Here is a 19,727-nt window from a genome sequence, read left to right on the forward strand (position 1 = left end):
TGCGAAAAGTGTGAAATACGTCTTAAATGATTTTTCGTACAGATCTTTGGAAATAAATTTGTAAACAGAACGTCACCCACCAAATCTTTGACCCCCATGACTACCAAGGAGGGATGTATATTTCGAAAAGTATCTAACACCCCTCAAATTAGTATGAACCAAATTTCCACACAAGCGGGTGGAATTTCCCGAAACTCCGTTTTAACGAGCACCTACATCACATAAGGTAACTTCCTAGCTCTTACGGTTTGGGCGGTGCGTTGATCTCCAATCAGTCAATCAGTCACTCAGTCAGTCAATCAGTCAGTCAGTCAGCCAGTCATTCAGTCATTCAGTCAGTCATTTGTCGTATGCATGTGTTATGTATTATGTAAGTTATCATCGGCATGATCGACTCATTATGTCATATAGCGGCCATAGGAACAATCAGTAGAAAACCAGTTCTTGTGTTATCGAGATATTTTTTACAAACTCGCCAACTGCAAGCGTCATAATGAAAACAAAATAAATCTAATTTTTAATATTGAACAACTAAATCATAAATCTCCCATATTAACATTCGAAAACGTTTTAAACTATTAAGTATAGAAAAATATCGAAAATTCGCGTTAAATCTGCAAGAGTATCTAAGATTTGGAAGCAAGATGACATTTTTTCTTGTTTTTTTTGCTTAATCTTTAAATCTTCAATTGAATACTTTGGTAAAAGTTCTTGAATATGTGACTCGTTGTCTTGTTATTAAAGAACTTTTGACTGATTCTTCACGGACTTAAGTGTACACATTTATACATACGTACGTATATCTAAATAAATATATTTATATGTAGAATATATAAATTTATTATTTTCTCAGACCAATTGTCGCTTAATGTCACCAAATGAGGAAATGGTTACTTTAATTTGTATATTGTTTACGATTCTTTAGTCTAATTTAACGAGCTCAACGTTTAGTTGACTCATTTCCCCTTCACTCCACCCATTTTCTTCTTCTTGTGCTTTTGACGTTCTGAAGCATGCGAATGCATAATGCGGCCACAGGTCGTCGGGTGCCGCCGCATTTGAGAAATTGCGCTGCACACACTAATACATTTTTCCACACGTATGTACTATAGACATGTACATGATTGTACCTATTTATTATTCGCATATTTATTTAAATTTATCTTTTGCTTATTAGCTGGCATTCAAATAGCCAATGGAGTGGTTCATGGTAACAATGGGTTAAATCGGCTGCTGCAGCTTTTGTTGTTTTGTCTTGCAAAAATTTTGCGTACGCCACATTTCACTTGCCGCGGCAATAAAATTCCAAGCAAATGCAGAAAAATAACAAAACAAATTGTGTTTTCTTTTTTTCTCTTTGTTTGTGGATATTTTTGAAACGAGGAAAAGAATTTGCATAACAAAAGTAAAGGCGCGAGGGGAAGCAGGCGTGGCGCTGTTTGTTATTTTTGGCCTACGCAAGAGCGAAAGAACGAGAAAAAGGTACCCCAAACGGTAAAGCGTGAGCGAGAGCGCATTAATATGTTTACTCAAGCGACGCTAAGCGACTTCAACACTGACGACGACGTCACTGCTGTCGGGTTAATGCACCGCAGCAGAGATTAACAACAAATTAAGGCTTACCTTTCTCAGTCAAGGGACTCAGAGTTTTTGTTTTTGCTGCTGTGGAGCCGGACTCCTGTTGCTGCTTCGATTTGCTGCTAGCGACGACGGCGACTACGAAGAGCAGCAACAACAACAGGCACAAATTCGCTGTCGCCGGCATTTTGCCGCTGCTGCGCTGGCTGCTGCGGCGTCTGTTGTTGTTGTTGTGGTTTTTGTTTTACGTAAAAATAAGACAAAAACAAAGCGCGCACTCACACTCACACACACGAAAAGCAACTATTGCTTAAAATGTACTTTGTTTTGTTTATATTTTCAGCATTTTTGTGCCGCAAATTGTGGCAGCGATATTTTTTGTTTACTTTTTAAACGGTTTTGTTGTTTTTTTCTTTTTGCCGCGCGAATAACAAATATATGCGGACACACACAAAGGCGCACACACCAATACACTTAACACTAACACACGCAAACTGGGAATTAGGCACAAGGCTCAAACAAAATGTAAGCACGGCGTTGCCTCTACATACATACAGATATTTATTTTTTACATCATTTTTATATCATTTGCCATATGCATGTATATTTATGTATTTTTGCGTCGGCGTATAAAACGAAACTCGCGTGCCGCTGTCCCACCACACGCTAAGAAAACCGTAAGAAGACTGAGTAAAAAACACAGCGATTCATGTAGTGGATAGCGAGGAAGGTAACGCTTTGCGCAAGCACATGCTGAGAGTGTTAACTGTGAGTAAGAGCTACGTCACATCTATGTATACAACGTCAAGTCGCAGCAGTCATGGAAGAGACAAAAATGTGTTCAATGGCTTCTAATGAAAAATATATAAAGTTTTCTTATCATTTACCATTATTTTTAAATCATTTAATCAATTTAAAATCAAATGCATATCGATATATGAACTGGCGGCCACAATTTTGTCATACCTAATATTTGATTGAATGCTAGCACAACAATTTCCAGCAGCCCTGGCATTATACATTGATTGTAACCCTGTTATATTTCATTTTAAAAGCGAAGCAAGCGGCGCCAAAACAAACAAATACTCCGCAATATAAATAATCCAGCATTCGGTTTTGGAACACGTTGCCGTCAACAACAAAAACAAAATTCTTCGTAAAATTTGAATTTTCGAAAAGAATTTTTAAAAATTTGTGTTTGGTAATGTTGCCTCAGCTGCTCGTAAGTAAACTTAAAAAAAATAAATGCATTTCGATTGCGTAATTTGTGCAACCGCATTCCACCCTATTTTTTTTATTTTTTTTTTTTTTGGAACAGCTGTGCCGTAATTTGGTGCGCTCTGTGCCCTGGCAACGCTGTGCTTCCGGATCCAGCAGCACCAAGGACGATGTTATTGTGGACTTCGAAGATCCCGATTTGCCATTGCCCGAGTATCCGAAGCGTCCGGACGAGCCATTGGCTAAACGCAAGCAACGGTAAGAGTATTTTGTACGGGATGCTTGATTGATGGTATTTGATTAATGTATGCATTTGCAAAAACAGTCTGCTGTATCAATCACGCAAGCGGGGCATGCTTGAAAATGATCTGCTATTAAGCACCTTTGCGCACAAATATCTTAAGGATTTCGATGCCAAACAGACGGCGATCTACGATGAACTTATCAATGGCGTTAGCAACGATTGGGATATTTATTACTGGGCGACGGGCGTTAAGCCAACGCCCGAGCAATATGAAACGGAGATCATGAAGCTACTGAAGCAACATGTCAAAAATGCGGAGAAGATCACACGCCTACGGCAGCCAGAACTGACCTATTACCGGCACAACTAATATTTTATGGGGAAAACGTAAACAAGGCGACAAAACTTGCGGTCTGCCTTGGGTATGGTTTTCCCTGTGGCTTCCCCCACTTTCCGGTTTCGCGCTTTAGACAAAGTATTTTGTTTTACGTTTGACGAATTGAACATGAACAAAGCTTGCTGCAGAATATGTGGATACAGACGATATACACACACACACTCACAAACAAAACACTTCACAAATACAATACAATACAAACCATGATTTAATTTACACACACACTCATCTTAAACACATTTTTAAATCGATTTATTGCAGGGCTGGTTGTGCTTAGTTAAATAGTTAGCTAGTACTAGGTATAGGTATTGTTTAATGAACCTCTTTGTTATGATTAAAATGCAAATTTTAAAACTATTAATTCAATACAATTTATAAGGTGCCAATAGCTAACAACGTTCGAAGACCTTGTATAAGGTGGGCAAACTGGTCAGTTCATAGAGATGCTGCTTTAGTCGTGCTGGTGGCAGGAGGAACTTCTTAAAGCCTGGAAACAGCACGTGCTCCATGTACCAGTGCTGGCAGCGCATATCGCCATTATCCTGCCAGTCTAGCTGGGCATAATAGCGTGCCGTTTCGCGACAGAAAGTCTCAAAACATTGCGCCTCCTGCTCCCAGTCAACCTCTGTGGCCAGCCGCAACAGATAAATAGGCAGCTGTGCGTGGCTGGGAATATGTTGTGCCAACAGGGCTGGTAAGGATTCCAAGCAGCCCTGTTCCGAAATGCGTAAAGCGAAATACTCGCGCATAATGGGCGCCTTTTCTTGCAGTATGCACACCGCATTGGCAGCCAACTCCGTTTTGTCACCATCCTCCGGCACCCAGCCGGCGGCGCGACTATCCAGTGCAATAAGCAACAGCTGCTGCAGCGGCAGTGGCGGCACCACGCTTATCTCTGCACAGTTCTGGAATTCGTAGACCAAGCGCTGGTAAAATAGTTCCTCGCTCAAGGCGAAAGTGTTGCACATGTACAGGCGCGTTTCGTGCTGAAAGAGCGCACGCCGTTCATCCACACATCCCACATAGACAAGCTGCTTCAAAATGGTGCGTAGCGGCACATGGCACTGGCGCTCTACTCGCTGCTGCATATTCAGCACACTGGTTAGACGCACCTCTTTCGATTTGCGCGCCGCTGTTAGCCGAAAGCTTTCGTCTTGTGCTGCTACTGGCGTTTCATTGCCGGAGCTGGAAGACAGGCCCGAATCACTTTTCTCCAACGTCTTAAAAAACTTATCCAGCTTTTGCTCTGTGGAATCGGTGCGAATCATTTCCTTTTCGTAGATGCGTTGAGTTTTGTCCTGCGTTTGGGTTACTTCCAGTTCCGAGCTGCCCGGCAGCTTGAGCTGCTTGTAAAAGCTTCTAGTAGAATTGCTACCCAGGAGCTTAGCCTCCATTTGTTGCTTGATGCGCTCAACGATCTCTTCTTGGTAAAGAAAGTGCACCTCATGCTTAGTGGGATGCACATTGACGTCTAGGTTTTGTGGCGGCAGCATAAGGCTCATATAAACAAAAGGATGTTGACCGCGTGGCAAATAAGTGGCATACACAGCATCCACAGCGGCTTTAAGTGCTGAAAGTTCGAGAAGATTAGCAAGCGATCCAATTCTAATGTCAACCACTCACCCGGCGACTCGACCAGTCGATGATTAATAAACAACAGCAGCGTTGACTTCTTTGCCGCATAGTTAACCTGGGTAAGCTGACACTCCAGTTCAAACTTGAACATATCATCCTTATGGCTAAAGTTCATCAGCTCCTTGGCAACGGCGGCACCGTATATGGCGCGTATATTTTCCGCTCGCGAGCTGCGCGCTTGCGTCTTCAGTGTCGGCTGTTCGCCTTGCTTGCGTAGAACGAAACCCACCTGTGGATTGTGCACAGCGTACTTGGCTAGCACATCGGATATTTTTTGGAATTCTTCCGCAGGGGATTTGAGCGCCTGCCGACGCTGTGGCATTGTATAGAACAAATCCTCAATGGTAATAATAGTGCCCTGATTGCCTGCACACGGTTTTGGTGGGGCCAGCAGCTTGCCATCCGAGTAGGTGGCCTTGTAGCCGCAGCGCTCGCTGGCCGTCTTGGTTTGTATGCTCAGATGGGCTACATGGCTAATGCTAGCTAGTGCCTCGCCGCGGAAACCGAATGTTGCAATTTCTGTTAGATCCTCGAATTTGCTCAGCTTGGAGGTGGTAAAGCGCTCGCAAACAATGGACAAATCGTCCTTGCGTATGCCAGTGCCATTGTCTTGGATTTCAAGCAGCTTGAGGCCGCCGGACTTGATGGTTACCTGAATGTGACTCGATTTAGCATCCAGACTGTTTTCTAACAGCTCCTTCAGTGCGTTGGCTGGACGCTGAATAATTTCACCGGCGGCTATTCGATTGACAACCACCTCGTCTAGCTTTTTTATGACTCCAGGCTCTATCATGGCGCCAAAATTTCGTTGCAAGGCATTGTAAACAAACTAGTGATGACACTAGAGAAATATCGATTTATTGACTTAAGCAAATGGAAAATCTGGTGTTTGTATAGCTTATCGATTGTAGAAACTGTGACGTCAGTTCTTCGATTTAAATCCAGAATTTGTTTTTGTTAATTTTTATTAACAATTAATGTTTTTTTAACATATTTTTTTGTTAAACATAAACTTCAAATAACATTTCATAAAGCGTTTTAACTACATCTATTTTGATTCGAGAATTTTCGAAATGATTAGTTTACGGTTATTTGTACTTCGTTGTGTTTAAACTTTAACGGAAATTCTTGAAACTAAAACTATTATTCGTGTGCTGAGCGTGCGCTTGGGTACCTGTTTAAAAAAGCCATTTACATTTTAAGCAAATAAATACGGAGATGCCCAAAATAATGGTTGTGTATTTGAAGACGCTGCGCACCTTGCGTCGCTTGCGCTCGGCAAGAACCTCGTTGTAGTCAATATAAAGCGGACTCTTTTCTGGACTGAACGAACCAAGCTGTTAAAGTGGTCGGTTATTAATGGGCTCGAATTACTTATAAATATACTTGCTCACATATTTAACCGTCTTGGTTAGATCGTCTATAACGCCGCGATATGCTCTCAAATTGCTTCGAAAGTTGGATAACTGCATTTCCAATGGCTGGCCAAGTTTGCCTTTCAGCTGATTCTGAATGACGAAGCGCAGCGAGGCTTGTATGATAACCAAATGCTGCAAGTGATTGGCGGTGATCATAAGGATCTCATAGAAGCTGCAATTTAAAAGTATATAAGTGTGCTCAACAACTTAGTGTCTTTCATTTACTTATCCATGCCGTCCTTTTTAACCCGTGCAATGGATTTCCTAGACCAGTGATGCAAATGAAAGCTATGTACGAGACATGGGTAAATAGTAAATTAATAAATGTAGAATTTTAGGACTCAGTTAGAACTTACTCTAGTATGCCCTTCCTGATCTTGTTACGATAGATTGGAAACGTTACGCCTATCTTGCTGAGTTTTTCTTCATCCATAATGAGGAATTCGGCCAGTGAGGTGCGCGCTTTGGCAAAATATTCCAGCATATTTGCCATATCCACAGAGTTTAATATGCCGCTCAGCTCCTGAAAGTACTCCGGACACTCGGTTTTCAGGAAAATGCGTGGCACATGATCACGCAGCGTGTTGTAGCCGAGAAACTCCGTCGGCACCATGTAAGTGGCAGCAGGATCACGCGGCAGCAGCTCAAACAGATCGTAAAAGCCATGAAATTCGGCTACTTGTTTGGGCGTGTAGCCCTTGTTGTTGGCCAGGCTGGCATTAACGCCCGCATCCACCAGCAACTTGACTATGTCCGCATGATTGTTCTCAATGGCATGAAAGATGGGCGTGCAGCCCTGATTGTCGATCGCATCGAAGCTCACCTCTTTGATCAGCAAGCGCACAACGCTAGTGTAGCCTCTGCGGCAGGCAAACATAAAAGGTGTCAAGCCATACTTGTCGGACACATTGATGACAGCGCCCTTGCTCAACAGCAAGCGTACGAGCTTCTCAGCCACATACGAATCGTTCGCCTGGCAGTCACAGGCAAACATCAGCGGCATTGTGGAGTCTACCTGCTTGTTAACATTCGCTCCGAGCTGGTTGACCAGGTAAGCGGCCACCTCGTAGTGCCCCTCGCGACAGGCATACATCAGCATCGTGAGGCCTCCACATACGATTTCATCCGCATGGAATTGGAGCGCATCGATTTCTTCGCGCACACACTGTAAATTTCCCTCCAGCAGTGCATCGTGCAGCTTTTGGCCGCGTTGCACGGGCGGAACGAACTTCTCCCGCTTCAGCTAAATAAGAAGTGACTTGTGGTCAACAAAATGAGGGAACCAGGAAGTTTGCTTACAGGTTCAGAAAAGTAAAAACCGTCATAGCTGCTGCAGTCTGAATCATCCGAGTCCGGCGGTGGGCCAAAAATACATTTGTCGTTCATTTTGTTGTTTTAGTTGCGCGCGTCCAATTCAATTTTCTTTAGTACATCCCAATTATACTGCTTAAAAAAATTGCGCAGTGTAAAGCAAAAAACTAAATAAAATGAAGAGCTTAGAACGCAGTGTGGCCAAGGCGCACAGACGATAAATGCACCAGTTGCTGAAACTAAATACTGTGCTGGTCACACTAAACAGCTTGGCTTTAATCGGCCTTTGAATACGAATTAATAATCCATGTTAAATGTTTTGATGTATTATATTCATGTTTATTTACATGTAAATTAAGCTGATTATTTTAATTTTTTCATTGTTTTATTTGCATTATTATTATTTCTTTTTGTCCTTTTTCGCATAACGTGGACCACCAAAGTTTTTGCCTTTGTTGAATTTGTTTTTACCCGCCTTATTGGTTAACTTCACGTTGCTTGTTTTCTTCTTAGCAGCAATTTTAGTCATCTTCTTGTGCCGATTGGCCTCGGATCTGTTGGTGAATAAATTAAGTTTATTATTAAGTTTAAATTGCGAACGTCCAATGCCAGGAAGTTCTAACTCACCTTAGACGCAGTGCACCGCTGCGACTGACGTCAGTTAGATCATTGGCGAAGGCAGATTGTCCGCCACGTCGCTTGGGCTTGCCTCCGGTAGAACCAACATATTTCGGGGCATCGGTGGCAGCACCCAGTTTGCCTGGTCGTTTGCGTAGCTTCGCCATTTTGGCGCGCACCAGCGAAACCTTTTCAATTTCCTTCATGGCACGCTCCTTGGCGAGCTGTTCTGGTGTTTTCTTTCTGGGCTCCTCCTTCTTCTTCTTTTTGCGCTTAGCGTCTAGCTCCTTAACTGGTGGGCCGTCCTCGCCATCGCCGCCGTACTCTGGACGCTTGCGTTTACCTGCCGTCTTCCCTTTACCAGCTGCTGGCGCTGGCTTGGACTCATCGTCGTTAGAGGTGAGCGCTAGACGAGCCTTTTCATTCTCACGCTGTTGCTTGGTTTGGAACCAGGTGCGTCTCTCGTTGGGCTGGCCCAGCAGTTTACGTTCGGTTTTAGACAATTGCTGTTCCGTTTTGGCCAGCTGACGTTCCGCCTGCTCCTCGTCGAGTATGTTTTCTGGGAAAACCGGCAACAATATCAATAAAAATAATTGTATTCTGGAAAATTTACTTACGTATTTCGGGTTCCAGTGCCGTCAGCTTGTTGCGATACTTCTCAATGATCTCTGGTGGTATGATGCGATTCTTCACACTGCTCTCGGCGTTCTTGATGATGTCCTTAACAATTTTGCGCTCCTTCTCGCCGGCCAGCGATACTGAGATGCCAGCTCGCCCGGCACGCGCCGTACGACCCACACGATGTATATAGTGCTCCGTGGTAATAGGCATCACGAAATTGATGACCGTCTTAACGCCCACAATGTCGAGACCACGGGCCGCCACATCGGTGGCAATCAGCACATCAATTTGCTCCTCCTTGAACTTCTTAAGCGACTCCAAACGTTGCTGCTGCGTGAGATTACCGTGCAGCTCCCCAGCACGCACTCCCAGCAAACCGAGAAGAATGTGAAGTCGATGAGCCTGCTTCTTGGTCTGCACAAAGACCATGCAATGATCGTGGAAAGTGCGACAAATCAAGCTGGCCAAAATGGGCTCACGATCGCCCTCCTTATCCTCGCGTATGCGTATAAACTCTTGTCTCAAATTAAAGGCCACCTGTTGGTTATTGTTGACGAACACTTTGACGGGCTTGTCCAGCGAGACGGCGGCCAGATCCTTGACCTGCTCGCTCATGGTAGCCGAGAAGAGCATCGTCTGGCGTGTCTTGCAGCAGGAGTTGATAATCTCCTTCATTTGCTCAGCAAAATACTCGTCCAGCATGCGGTCGGCCTCATCCAATATAAGCACCTGCAATGTAGATAACAATTGTTAGCTATCCTGACATTAAGGACACCTTGGATCCGCAAATTATTGGAATCAGCTTGCAGCTGCAGCGCAGTACCAGAGTTTTATCCGCATAGCTTCGAAAAGCTCGGAGCGCAAGGATTGAAATTCATCATCTTTTGTCTGGGTTTTTGCATTTTATCTCAGTTTTCGCTCACCTCAATGGAATCCAAGCTGAAACTCGGCGTATTCTTGATGTGATCGATAAGACGACCCGGCGTAGCAATCACAATATCCGGATTCTGACGCAGCACTGTTTCCTGTGCCTTAACATCGAGTCCACCGATGGCCAGGCCCACATCAATGCTGGTAAACTGGCACAGCTGCTTGGTCACCTGGTAGACCTGGGCACCCAACTCACGCGTGGGAACCAGCACCAGAACCCGCGTAATAGCCTTGTTGTTTAGCGGCCGGTAAAGCAGACGCTCCACTGTTGGCAGCATGTAAGCTGCTGTTTTGCCTGTACCGGTGGCCGCACAGCCGCAGATGTCGCGACCTAGCAGCGCCACGGGTATAGTAGACGCCTGAATAGGCGTGGGATAAATGTAGCCGAGCACGCCGATGGCGCGCATAAGCGGACGCGACAGATTCATTTGATAGAACGAGGTAATCAGGTCGTTGGCTTCCACAGTGTCATCGAATTGCATTTTTTCGCCTTCCTCTTCGTCTAGGTCATCTTCTCCGGTTTTTTTCTTTTTATTTTTGCTCTGTTTCTTTTCACGTAGTCGCAGATTATCGTGTTTCAGCTCATCATCGGAGAGCGCAATCTCCTCGTCGCTCTGCTCTGCGGCCACAGCCTCGGCGCCACCTCGTTGCTGCAGGCGTGCAGCAATTTTGTCGTCGGTCTTTGTACGTGCCTTGCGCTTGACATATTTCATCAGATCATCCCAAGTGTCCTGATTGTATTCCTTCACCGAGGATACGAACTCGAATCCCTTCTCAAACTCGGTCACCTTTTTGTGCCGGAGCTTTGTCGGTTGATACTGCAGCGCAAGGAGATTGTTAGGAGCTGCGTAACCACTGTTTTAATTGTATACTAACTTCAACTTCGGCATCCGAGTCTTCAGACAGATTTTCTACCTCTGCATCATCCTCAATAGTGCCTATGAGGTCCATATTTTTAGTTGCGCCCATTTCTATGCGCTTAAATGCAGCGCGTGTTTACAACTTACAGCCAACACAACACGTGTGCGAGAGAACGCGATATAATTGGTCAATATATCGCTCATCCCTAATTAATGTTGCCGGCAAGTAATAAGTATCGATAGGTTTCGATAACTGCTGACCGGTGAACAGCTGTTGGGACAATTGTTATGAAATTTTGTTGGCTGCCATCAAGATGCTGCGTTTGATGACCAAAGCTCGTGTTTTCAGGTATATAAGACAACACACTAATTTCATGTCGCCTAACAATAACAACATGTTGCAGATCACTTATACCTGCCGCAGGCAATCGTGACTATGCACAAAAGGTGCCCAGCAGCGGCAGCAGCAGCAGCAACATTGGGTCCAAGGATGAGGAGCCGCCAATTAGCAATGAGCCCATAGAATTCTTTGGCAGCCAAGCAGCTACTTGGCGTGCCCGCGACACCCGCAGCGGTGGTAGCGATGAATCCCTGTGGTATCAGCCCTACGTCATCTCCGCCAGCTTGGCTCTCTTTCTGGCCTACTTTTGCATTTTGCGGGAGGAGAGCGACATTGATCTGCGCCTAGAAGGAAATCTTTATGATCATGTTAGTGGTATGGAAGAGGTTCAGCTCACTGTCAACTATAGGTACAACAAAGAGCATGGACTGGACACCAAGGAGCAGGAGAAACGCCTCATTGAGCTGGGCGTCGATCTGGGGCAATTGGATGCCAAGCTGGCGGCACAGTAGCTTGCATCGCAATTAGTTTTATGTGTTGTTTTTTATTAAGCAAAAAAGTTAAATCTATAAAAACCAATATAAAAAGTACTACTAATTTCTAAGCACAATTTGCTGAAAGATTATGTGTTGCTTCTGAAATTATGTTCTATTTGTATAATATAAAAACAAGGAAAGCGAACCTCGGCACGCCGAATATTACAAACCGTAAAGAAAAATAGTTTAGTACTAAAGAGGAACTACTTCCGACAGTTTGGGCTTATACGAGCCATAATCTTGTAGTTACTGAGTTTGCTTAAATTGATTGAAAAGCCTTCTATGCGTTCTACGATTCGTGACAAGGCGACGTCTTATCCAAAGCTACATACAAATTCACTCGCTTTCTTAACATTTTATTTATCCTTGTGTTCAGGACTTCAATTTTATATTTTCTTTCCTATAGAAAAAGTCAATCATAACGAATTTGTGTTTCTGTTTTTCTAATATTAAATTAACAAGATAAGTTAGAATTAACATTTGGGTCGATCTAATACAACGGCTTATCCTTTTCCATTTAGTTTCTTCCTTACCGCGACACCATAAAGAAATTATCATTATTTAAATATTTATTATATATCTTATGTATAGAATCCTAGAATTTCTAGAAATTGTACTCGTCATTTTAAATGCATCATATTTAAAATATATTTTTTTGAAAACAAGTTTGCTTTTTTCTTTTTGGAATAAATAGAACTGAATGTATAAATTTCTAATAACATTTGAAATTGAGTTAAAGAAACAATTAATAATAATATGTAATATACACTAAATTTTCAATTAGTGCGTGTGCAAATGAACATTTTAGAATTCCAAATAAAGTATAATTACATTTTTTGAATCAAAACGTTCTTATTTGTAATAAAATATGCATAATATAACATTCAAGTGAACTTTATCTTACATAACATATAGAAATTTTTCATAAACACAATTTGAATATTTTAATATGGATACCGCGATAAATGAGACTGTTCAATTTGCATAAACACACTCTGAAATGTAACAACATTTACAATCAAAATAAAATTCAAGTGGACTTAATAACACTAGAGTTCGTCCTTCATAAAAGGGAATCATATTAAATAGTGCTTAAACGAAGGTCGACTTATTTACAACTATTGAGGATGACCATGTAATGAGTTAATCCCAACAGATACTATATACTATTTGAGTAGACTTAGTTTAAATCCTTATCAACATTATCGGGTTTCTGGTCCTGCTCCGCTGCGCGCCGCTTATGATACTTGGTTTTGCAATGAGAGTAATACGTGGAATCTCCCTTGAGTGTGCGATCGCAGGATTTACAATAAATCGACGGCCCCTTTGGCACGTGCTTCTCGACGAGCGTAATGCCCTTCGACTTCGCCAGATTGGTCACGTGACGAATGCTGTCGCAGTGGCGCTGATAGTTGCCTTTCTCCTTGATTGTCAAGCTGCAGATTTCGCAGAAAACTGTGTCGCCCATCAGATGCACCTTCCGCCTGTGCTCTTCAATGTCCTTTTTGCAGCAAAAGGTCTTGCCGCACGTTTCGCAGATGAAGTCCTTCCGTTTCAAGTGAAACCGATTCACGTGTATAGTGAGCAGAAAGTTATTCGGAAATTCCTTTTGGCATGTGCTACACACGACCTTGAAGGGCGTTTTGCGTTCTGGTGGTGGAGGATGTCCCAGTTCCAGGCGGCGTCGTCTCATGTGCTCACCAACCGCCACTCGAGCTTCCTCCCGGCTGTGTCTATCACAGCAGCGGCTTTGCGATGGCAAATTGCAAATGAGGCAATTATAGATGCGCACGTGAGCCCGGGCCACATGCGGCCTAAGGGAGCGCTCCAACTGGAAGCGCCACTTGCACCTGGAGCATTTGAATCTACGCACACGCAGGCGACAGGCATCGCGTACACTTCGTAAATGCTTTAAATAAATTCGACGCGTTCGAAAACTACGCGGGCAACTGGGACATTGCCAGCGCCGGGTGCACTGCATCATCGCATGCTGCCTCTGCATATGCAACTGATGGCTGTAGCTGTACAGGTAACTGTAACTGCACTCTGGGCAAGCGGTGAGCATGCAGCGCTTGCGCGGCGCTGGTGGCACACGCATTTCCGACTCCGACACAAAGTCTAGGTGGGTACCTTTGGGCATGCGCACATGCAGTTGCTCAACTCGTGCAGACCGTTCCTGCTGCTCGGCCTGCTCCTGTTGCTGCTGCGCCGAGAGCATCAGCTTGTAGGTCTCGTTCTCCAGCAGCTGACCCACCTCGTCCCGCTTTGTGCGCCTCTTCATATGCGACAGCAACGTGTGCTGAATAAAGTAGCGACGATAGCATAAGCGACAGTGCCAATTATCGCTGGGCTTGTGCAGCCACTGGTGTGCCTCCAGCTGCTGCAGCCTACGCCAGGGCATTAGCGCACAGTCTGCGCAACCACAACGCAAACCCGGGAAGCAAGGAGCTGCTGCCGTTGGCCTGAGGGCAGCGTGCGCCTCACTGTCCCGCAGCTTGGCCACGGCACGGCGATAGCCGGTTGTAATCGTGTCCATAATTTGTTCCAATTGGGCTACGTTCATGGTGCTCTCCTGTGCTTCAAAAGCGGCGCCCAGCGCCCTATAATCTGGCAGCAAATCCACCTTATAATACTGATTACTCCAAAAATTTTCACAGGATTGGGCCACGCGGAGCAGCAACATCATGTCTGCGGTGCTGAAACGCACCATCTTCTGCACTGGTCCGCCGGATGCAGTTGCCTCCGCATCAAAGTTTACGTACTTTTGGATGTAGCCGCTGCAGCATTTGCATTTGCACCCACAGAGGTTGGTGCAACTGTTGCTGCTTGCAGCGGCAGGTGGTGCTGGCACGCTGGCGCTAAATTCTTGCAAGGCAACAGCCAATTTGAAGGGCCAGGACATCTCGGCGCCATATAAAATGCAAACAAATAATAACAATATTCTAATATGCAACGCGACGGCGATTTAAATGATGCAGCTTTGCAATTCGATTTACTTTAGCTAGCGATGAGCTCTACTGAGCTTTATAGTGGAATGACAGTTCAGCTCAATGGAAATTAATTCTAAAGTACAAAATCTCCAACTTCTTTTCGAAGTAGGGTCATATAACAAAAAAATAGTTAAATGGATAAACGATAGTAAACAATAGTCGATATATTTTAAAAAGAACCTAACTAAGAAAATGCAATTCCACTATAATTTTGTTGCACCAACGTACGTGCAATACGATCGATTACTTTCTCTATTTATCGATAAGACGTAATTTTGGTATTCTCGCATTTGGCGCATTGCAGACACACAGTGTTTGTTGTTTTCGGACAACAAAGACGCGCACGGGCGGCGTAATTCATTTTCCTTTTGGTTCTCAGACTGTGTCTGTGTGTTTTTGGGTATAGGTAAACAATATAGCAAGTGTCAGACGATTGAAAAGCGTAAGTGCTGTTCAACTATGTTATTACCCTTCATTAAATTTCATAGTGCATCTATCATTTACGCATACGCACACACACACACACACGCACACCCAATTGCGTTATTGTACATGCATATATAAATACATATATATGTATCAATTTAATTTAAATTAAACTCGTCTGCATCCGACAGCCAGGTCCAAAGTTCATTTTTTGTGCATCGGTTGGTTAGGTGTGCGTTTGCTTTAATCTATCTATGTATGTGTGTGTGTGAAGATGCATACATACTGCTTATAAATTATATTAAAAATTTGTTGTCAAAATGCCATTTCTTTTTTCCAAGCTCCTCACGTTTTCAATAAACAAATACGTATAAACAATGGCTTCGCATTTCTTTCGCACTGCATTTTACGCAACTGCAGCGAAAAAATCAATAAATCTACCGTTTGCCGCCGGCCGCACGGCCGCAACACTTGCCGTGGGCCTCTCTTTTGGTGGTAAATGTTCAAAATTACAACCACACACACAATGCAAAAAGTTTTAACTATAAATATATATGTATTTATTGTATGTCTTTGTCCTGCTCCCACCCACAACAAATCAACAATTTACAGCACAGAATAATCGTGCCGCCGCCGTCCCATATGAGAACGTCTATGCGGAGAGATTCTTTAGCGGATCCGCCTCCGGCGTCGTCCCGATCGCCGCTGGCAAGGGCAATGGTCTATTACAGGGGCCGCTGGCTGAGTACCGGGGAATGCAACGGCCGCTGGCTCGCAATTTTTCAAGCCTGCAAACGCAACTGGTGGGTCATGTAAGCATTAATATTTACATACACAATTATGAATATTTATTTGTATACCCTAAGACTATATATATGTATGTGTGCATATTTGGGTTTTTGCTTTGTTCTGCTATGCTTTAATTGTTTGCCAATCAATACTCATTTATTCGGTTTTTTATTTTTTTTTTTTTTTTTGTATGATCACATTTTATTTTCAATTTGCAGTCGCCTAACATAACATTATTAACATAACATTAACATGCATTTCACCTAACATAACAATAGCCATATACATTTTATAACATTATTAGCAGCTTCCCTAACATACACAGCAAACAGTGTAGTTAGTTAGTTAGTTAGTCAGTTAGTTTATAGCTAAATTTGGCTATTTTTTTAAACTCAAATACAAGTAGTTAGCCTTTTTTAACAGAGCTCTACTGAAGCGATAACATCTTGAATGTTAAGCCACAGCGCGCTGGTCAATGAGCTGTGTGGGCAATGTTGTGAACTTTGTTCCCGGCAAAAAATGATTAAGTTTGTCGTTTGAATGATTTACCGGCTAATAATATACATGTGTATATATATATATGATCTTAATTATATATAATTACCTAACTCATATTTGCCGCTTGAATTAACCAACAAATGATTGTCATTTAAAGTCTTAAGTACAACCCTTAATTGTAAATTTGGCTGCATCAATGCAAAGCGACCTCTGCCGTCCGACAGTTGCACTCACTCAATTGGGGCAACTTTCGTGTGGACAGATCATCATAATGGCGCTCAATGTCAAGCTTTCGACTCAAGCTCGCTCGTGCGGCTCTCTGTTTGCAATTTTCCAAGCTCCATAAGGTGCCCGCTTCCATTGCCGCAAAGTAATTCAATCCGCCGCAATGGCAATTCAGATCCCCCTACACTACACACACACACACACACACAGACGCACGCACGATACATGTGCCTTCCAGATTTGTATGGTTCGGCATTGGAAACTAGGCGCACTCGCCCACCATGTTTTAAGCTCTTTTAAGACAGTCGATCGAAGCTTTTGTAACTGCAAATACATTTTGGATATATTTTTCTCTCGTACATAATTCTAATTATGGATTTTACAATTCAAATTGCGCTAGTTGTCATATTATTGATTATACTGCTTAAGATCTGTAAGCGCCAGAGACTTGTGAGTTGTTTATTTTTGGTTAGAATTTAAATGCAATTTCTGTTTTGTGCTCAAATATCAAATATGTAATTTTCAAGACCCAGTAGCTGGTCTAAACGTATAATCTAAATTGTTCGACTGATAACACTTAAAATTCGCCCACAACTTTGTTTGCCGCTTATCTAAATTGCAACCTTCTTATCAATAGACTATACGTAATGTCTGCGGGATTAGCGCAAGCGCTGTGCAGAATGTTTAAATTTAGTTTGCTGCACACCTGTGTTCTTGACGGTCAAGAATTTCCACTCGTAGTACCCATATATCTTTAACATCTATAAGAGTGATACTCTAGTAATTTTTATTAAAATTTTATTTATTACAATTTCTGGTAATTGAAACTTACACTAATTTTTGTGTAACTTAATTATAACTTTACCCATAATGTACTCAAATTAAATAACTATATATCTACATTATCTTATCAATAGTTTATGAATATCTTTGAACTTCAATTGGATTTATTACCTTTATTGCCAAACAGTCAAGGTCAACTTCTGCTCACTAATCCAAAGAGGATTGTAAAATACTAATGAACATTATCTGCTAATTTGCATGACATATATATATATATATATATATAGACATCTGTTAGGAGTTTAGCAGCATATCTAATCACTCGAAGCTTAGAAATCAGGCGATTTTGATAGAGACGTGCCACTCAACGTCAAGCGTATCTAATCGAGCAATAGATTAAAGCAACTCGACCTATCCAAACCAATATTGGGCATGAATTGTATAAATTTAACTTAAAACTATTTATTTGATACAATTCACACACAATACCAGCTGTTATTATCTAGCTAACACCTGGTGTGGAATTGTTCCAACAATTTTAGCTGGATTTGATAAAATTAGTGGAATTGATATTGATTAGGTTGTTGATTCGCTTGAGCTCTGTCAGCAAAAAACATTTTTAAATATATATAGATTCATATTTCATTTGAAACTTACGATATTTATCTAATTTTATTACGCAGAGCGCAATGGCACCGTTGAAGAATCGGCGGTATTTATCCTCGAAGGATATTACCAAAAATATGACACTCTATACGAACAACAAGGCGAACATCGAAGTGGATCCCAAAACGCTGGCCTTTAAGAAGCCTACCGGCAATCCGCTGGTCCTGATGATGGCCTGGCTAATGGCCAAACAGAAGCACCTGAAAAAGTATGCGCAAATCTACACGGAAATGGGCTTCGACGTTATGGTGGTGCACATTACACCCTGGCAGCTGCTCTGGCCGGCCAAGGGTACACAGGTAGATGCCGTAAATTGAGTAGCCATTTGTTGTCGCATTTCTCAACTTGTTTTTTTTTTCGCCAGATGGTCGCTGCCGAGACTTTGAAATTTCTGGAGAACAATAAATCGTACGCGCCGATTGTTATGCATGGCTTCTCGGTGGGCGCATATCAGATGGGTGAAATAATGTTGCAAATGTCACGTGATATGGATCGGTATGGCAGCATATTGGATCGTTTCGTTTGCCAAATCTGGGATAGTGCCGCAGACATTACCGAAATCCCAGTCGGCTTGCCGAAATCGATTTTCCCAAAGAACGAGCGCATGCAGAGCGCCCTGCGCAACTATACGCTCTACCATATGCGGACATTCCACAATCAGGCTACCATACATTATATGCGTTCCAGCCAGATGTTTCACTCGACGCTGCTCAAGGCACCGGCGCTTTTCTTTGTATCCGAGAACGATCTGATTGGCCCGCCCTCTTCCAACCAGGCTGTGCGTGAGAACTGGGAGCGCGCCAACATAAAGGTGACGTTCAAGTGCTGGCCGCGCTCACAGCATGCCGCCCATTTGATCAAACATCGTGAGGAGTATTTGGAGACGCTGTTCCAGCACTTGGAGAGCTGCGGTGTCCTTGAGGCTGTTGGCGTGCCCAAGCGCGCCAAGTTGTAAAAGCTCTCCGCTCAATTTGGGTGATAAAAAAAATTGCGACGATTTCATGATTTTAAATAGTTGATAAGAATTAAAGTATAACCATTTTGTTCCCTATGTGTATGTGTGTGTGCGCCAGAATCATCAAAAATTTTACCAAAATCTGCGTGCAAGCAATACTTGTAGAATTAAGCGATAAAATGTTTTGTCTCGTCCCTGACGCAAATGCTCGACAACAGTTAAGCAAACGATATCTGTATTTTGTTATATTTGAAAACCAGCACCAGCATCAACCCTAAATAAAGTAATTTAATTAAATGTAATCAAGATCAATTGTTTCTCCACTTATTTGATGCCAAAAAAACTTTCATATAACCCGCTGCGGACAGGATTCGAACCTGTGCGGGTAGAACCCAATGGATTTCAAGTCCATCTCCTTAACCACTCGGACACCGCAGCTTCGAATCGAGCGGCGCCCAATTGCTAACAACTTATCTCAGTAGTCTCATCTGTACTTATTTTCTTACAACAGATGGCGCTTCAGAGCATTATACATTACTTTTCATAGATGGCGGTGCATACAGTCTATTTTGAAGTACATTTTTTGACAAGCGTTAAATATGTGCTGCGGTGTCCGAGTGGTTAAGGAGATGGACTTGAAATCCATTGGGTTCTACCCGCACAGGTTCGAATCCTGTCCGCAGCGAGTG

At 43.0% G+C, this 19,727-nt stretch overlaps 8 protein-coding genes and 2 non-coding genes across 13 annotated transcripts in view; 4 read left to right on the forward strand and 6 right to left on the reverse strand.

Moving 5' to 3' along the window:
• The window catches only part of LRP1 (LDL receptor protein 1), a 69,769-nt gene extending 67,522 nt beyond the window's left edge, over positions 1-2,247 (reverse strand). For both annotated transcript variants that reach the window (XM_064695867.1, XM_064695866.1), the window contains exon 1: positions 1,624-2,247. In XM_064695867.1, the coding sequence (XP_064551937.1) occupies positions 1,624-1,765 (142 nt within the window). In that variant the 5' untranslated portion in view covers positions 1,766-2,247. The remainder of the gene's footprint in view (positions 1-1,623) is intronic.
• Positions 2,248-2,641: 394 nt separating this feature from the next.
• Positions 2,642-3,794, forward strand: LOC135437800 (succinate dehydrogenase assembly factor 2, mitochondrial). Its single transcript, XM_064695871.1, has 3 exons — positions 2,642-2,800; positions 2,897-3,054; positions 3,122-3,794. The coding sequence occupies exons 1-3, from the start codon at positions 2,783-2,785 to the stop codon at positions 3,408-3,410; spliced, it is 465 nt and encodes a 154-aa protein (XP_064551941.1). The 5' UTR covers positions 2,642-2,782; the 3' UTR covers positions 3,411-3,794.
• Mlh1 (DNA mismatch repair ATPase Mlh1) lies at positions 3,673-5,904 on the reverse strand. The gene is made up of 2 exons (XM_064695869.1): positions 5,061-5,904; positions 3,673-5,007 (listed from the first exon to the last, which is right to left on the reverse strand). The coding sequence occupies exons 1-2, from the start codon at positions 5,863-5,865 to the stop codon at positions 3,827-3,829; spliced, it is 1,986 nt and encodes a 661-aa protein (XP_064551939.1). The 5' UTR covers positions 5,866-5,904; the 3' UTR covers positions 3,673-3,826.
• A 115-nt stretch (positions 5,905-6,019) lies between these two features.
• Gasz (gasz) lies at positions 6,020-7,977 on the reverse strand. Its single transcript, XM_064695870.1, has 5 exons — positions 7,790-7,977; positions 6,847-7,733; positions 6,716-6,778; positions 6,467-6,662; positions 6,020-6,409 (listed from the first exon to the last, which is right to left on the reverse strand). Exons 1-5 carry the CDS (start codon positions 7,874-7,876, stop codon positions 6,251-6,253), a joined length of 1,392 nt encoding a protein of 463 aa, XP_064551940.1. The 5' UTR covers positions 7,877-7,977; the 3' UTR covers positions 6,020-6,250.
• A 141-nt stretch (positions 7,978-8,118) lies between these two features.
• On the reverse strand, positions 8,119-11,008 carry Rs1 (Dead-box helicase Rs1). The gene is made up of 5 exons (XM_064695815.1): positions 10,847-11,008; positions 9,964-10,788; positions 9,037-9,769; positions 8,429-8,978; positions 8,119-8,355 (listed from the first exon to the last, which is right to left on the reverse strand). The coding sequence occupies exons 1-5, from the start codon at positions 10,937-10,939 to the stop codon at positions 8,202-8,204; spliced, it is 2,355 nt and encodes a 784-aa protein (XP_064551885.1). The 5' UTR covers positions 10,940-11,008; the 3' UTR covers positions 8,119-8,201.
• Positions 11,009-11,036: 28 nt separating this feature from the next.
• LOC135437755 (uncharacterized) lies at positions 11,037-11,811 on the forward strand. The gene is made up of 2 exons (XM_064695816.1): positions 11,037-11,179; positions 11,235-11,811. The coding sequence occupies exons 1-2, from the start codon at positions 11,145-11,147 to the stop codon at positions 11,680-11,682; spliced, it is 483 nt and encodes a 160-aa protein (XP_064551886.1). The 5' UTR covers positions 11,037-11,144; the 3' UTR covers positions 11,683-11,811.
• An 830-nt stretch (positions 11,812-12,641) lies between these two features.
• On the reverse strand, positions 12,642-14,691 carry LOC135437883 (GDNF-inducible zinc finger protein 1). Its single transcript, XM_064695964.1, has one exon. It carries the CDS (start codon positions 14,606-14,608, stop codon positions 12,887-12,889), a length of 1,722 nt encoding a protein of 573 aa, XP_064552034.1. The 5' UTR covers positions 14,609-14,691; the 3' UTR covers positions 12,642-12,886.
• A 289-nt stretch (positions 14,692-14,980) lies between these two features.
• l(2)k09913 (lethal (2) k09913) lies at positions 14,981-19,340 on the forward strand. Of its 3 annotated transcripts, none has more exons than XM_064695861.1 (5): positions 14,981-15,138; positions 15,464-15,617; positions 15,735-15,934; positions 18,101-18,382; positions 18,448-19,340. In XM_064695861.1, exons 2-5 carry the CDS (start codon positions 15,500-15,502, stop codon positions 19,036-19,038), a joined length of 1,191 nt encoding a protein of 396 aa, XP_064551931.1. In that variant the 5' UTR covers positions 14,981-15,138; positions 15,464-15,499; the 3' UTR covers positions 19,039-19,340. The 3 variants fall into 3 exon arrangements, with proteins under 3 accessions (XP_064551931.1, XP_064551932.1, XP_064551933.1); XM_064695862.1 differs by having other exon boundaries at positions 15,735-15,925; XM_064695863.1 differs by lacking the exons at positions 14,981-15,138; positions 15,464-15,617; positions 15,735-15,934 and adding an exon at positions 16,992-17,084.
• A 54-nt stretch (positions 19,341-19,394) lies between these two features.
• TRNAS-UGA (transfer RNA serine (anticodon UGA)) lies at positions 19,395-19,476 on the reverse strand. Its single transcript has one exon. It is a non-coding gene; the product is annotated as a tRNA-Ser (tRNA).
• A 165-nt stretch (positions 19,477-19,641) lies between these two features.
• TRNAS-UGA (transfer RNA serine (anticodon UGA)) lies at positions 19,642-19,723 on the forward strand. The gene has a single exon. It is a non-coding gene; the product is annotated as a tRNA-Ser (tRNA).
• The last annotated feature ends 4 nt before the right edge of the window (positions 19,724-19,727 follow it).

The sequence above is a fragment of the Drosophila montana genome, unplaced genomic scaffold (assembly GCF_035044405.1).
Source record: "Drosophila montana isolate Dmon_TW-CO22-7 unplaced genomic scaffold, ASM3504440v1 contig_3833_1, whole genome shotgun sequence".
Lineage (NCBI taxonomy): Eukaryota > Metazoa > Arthropoda > Insecta > Diptera > Drosophilidae > Drosophila > Drosophila montana.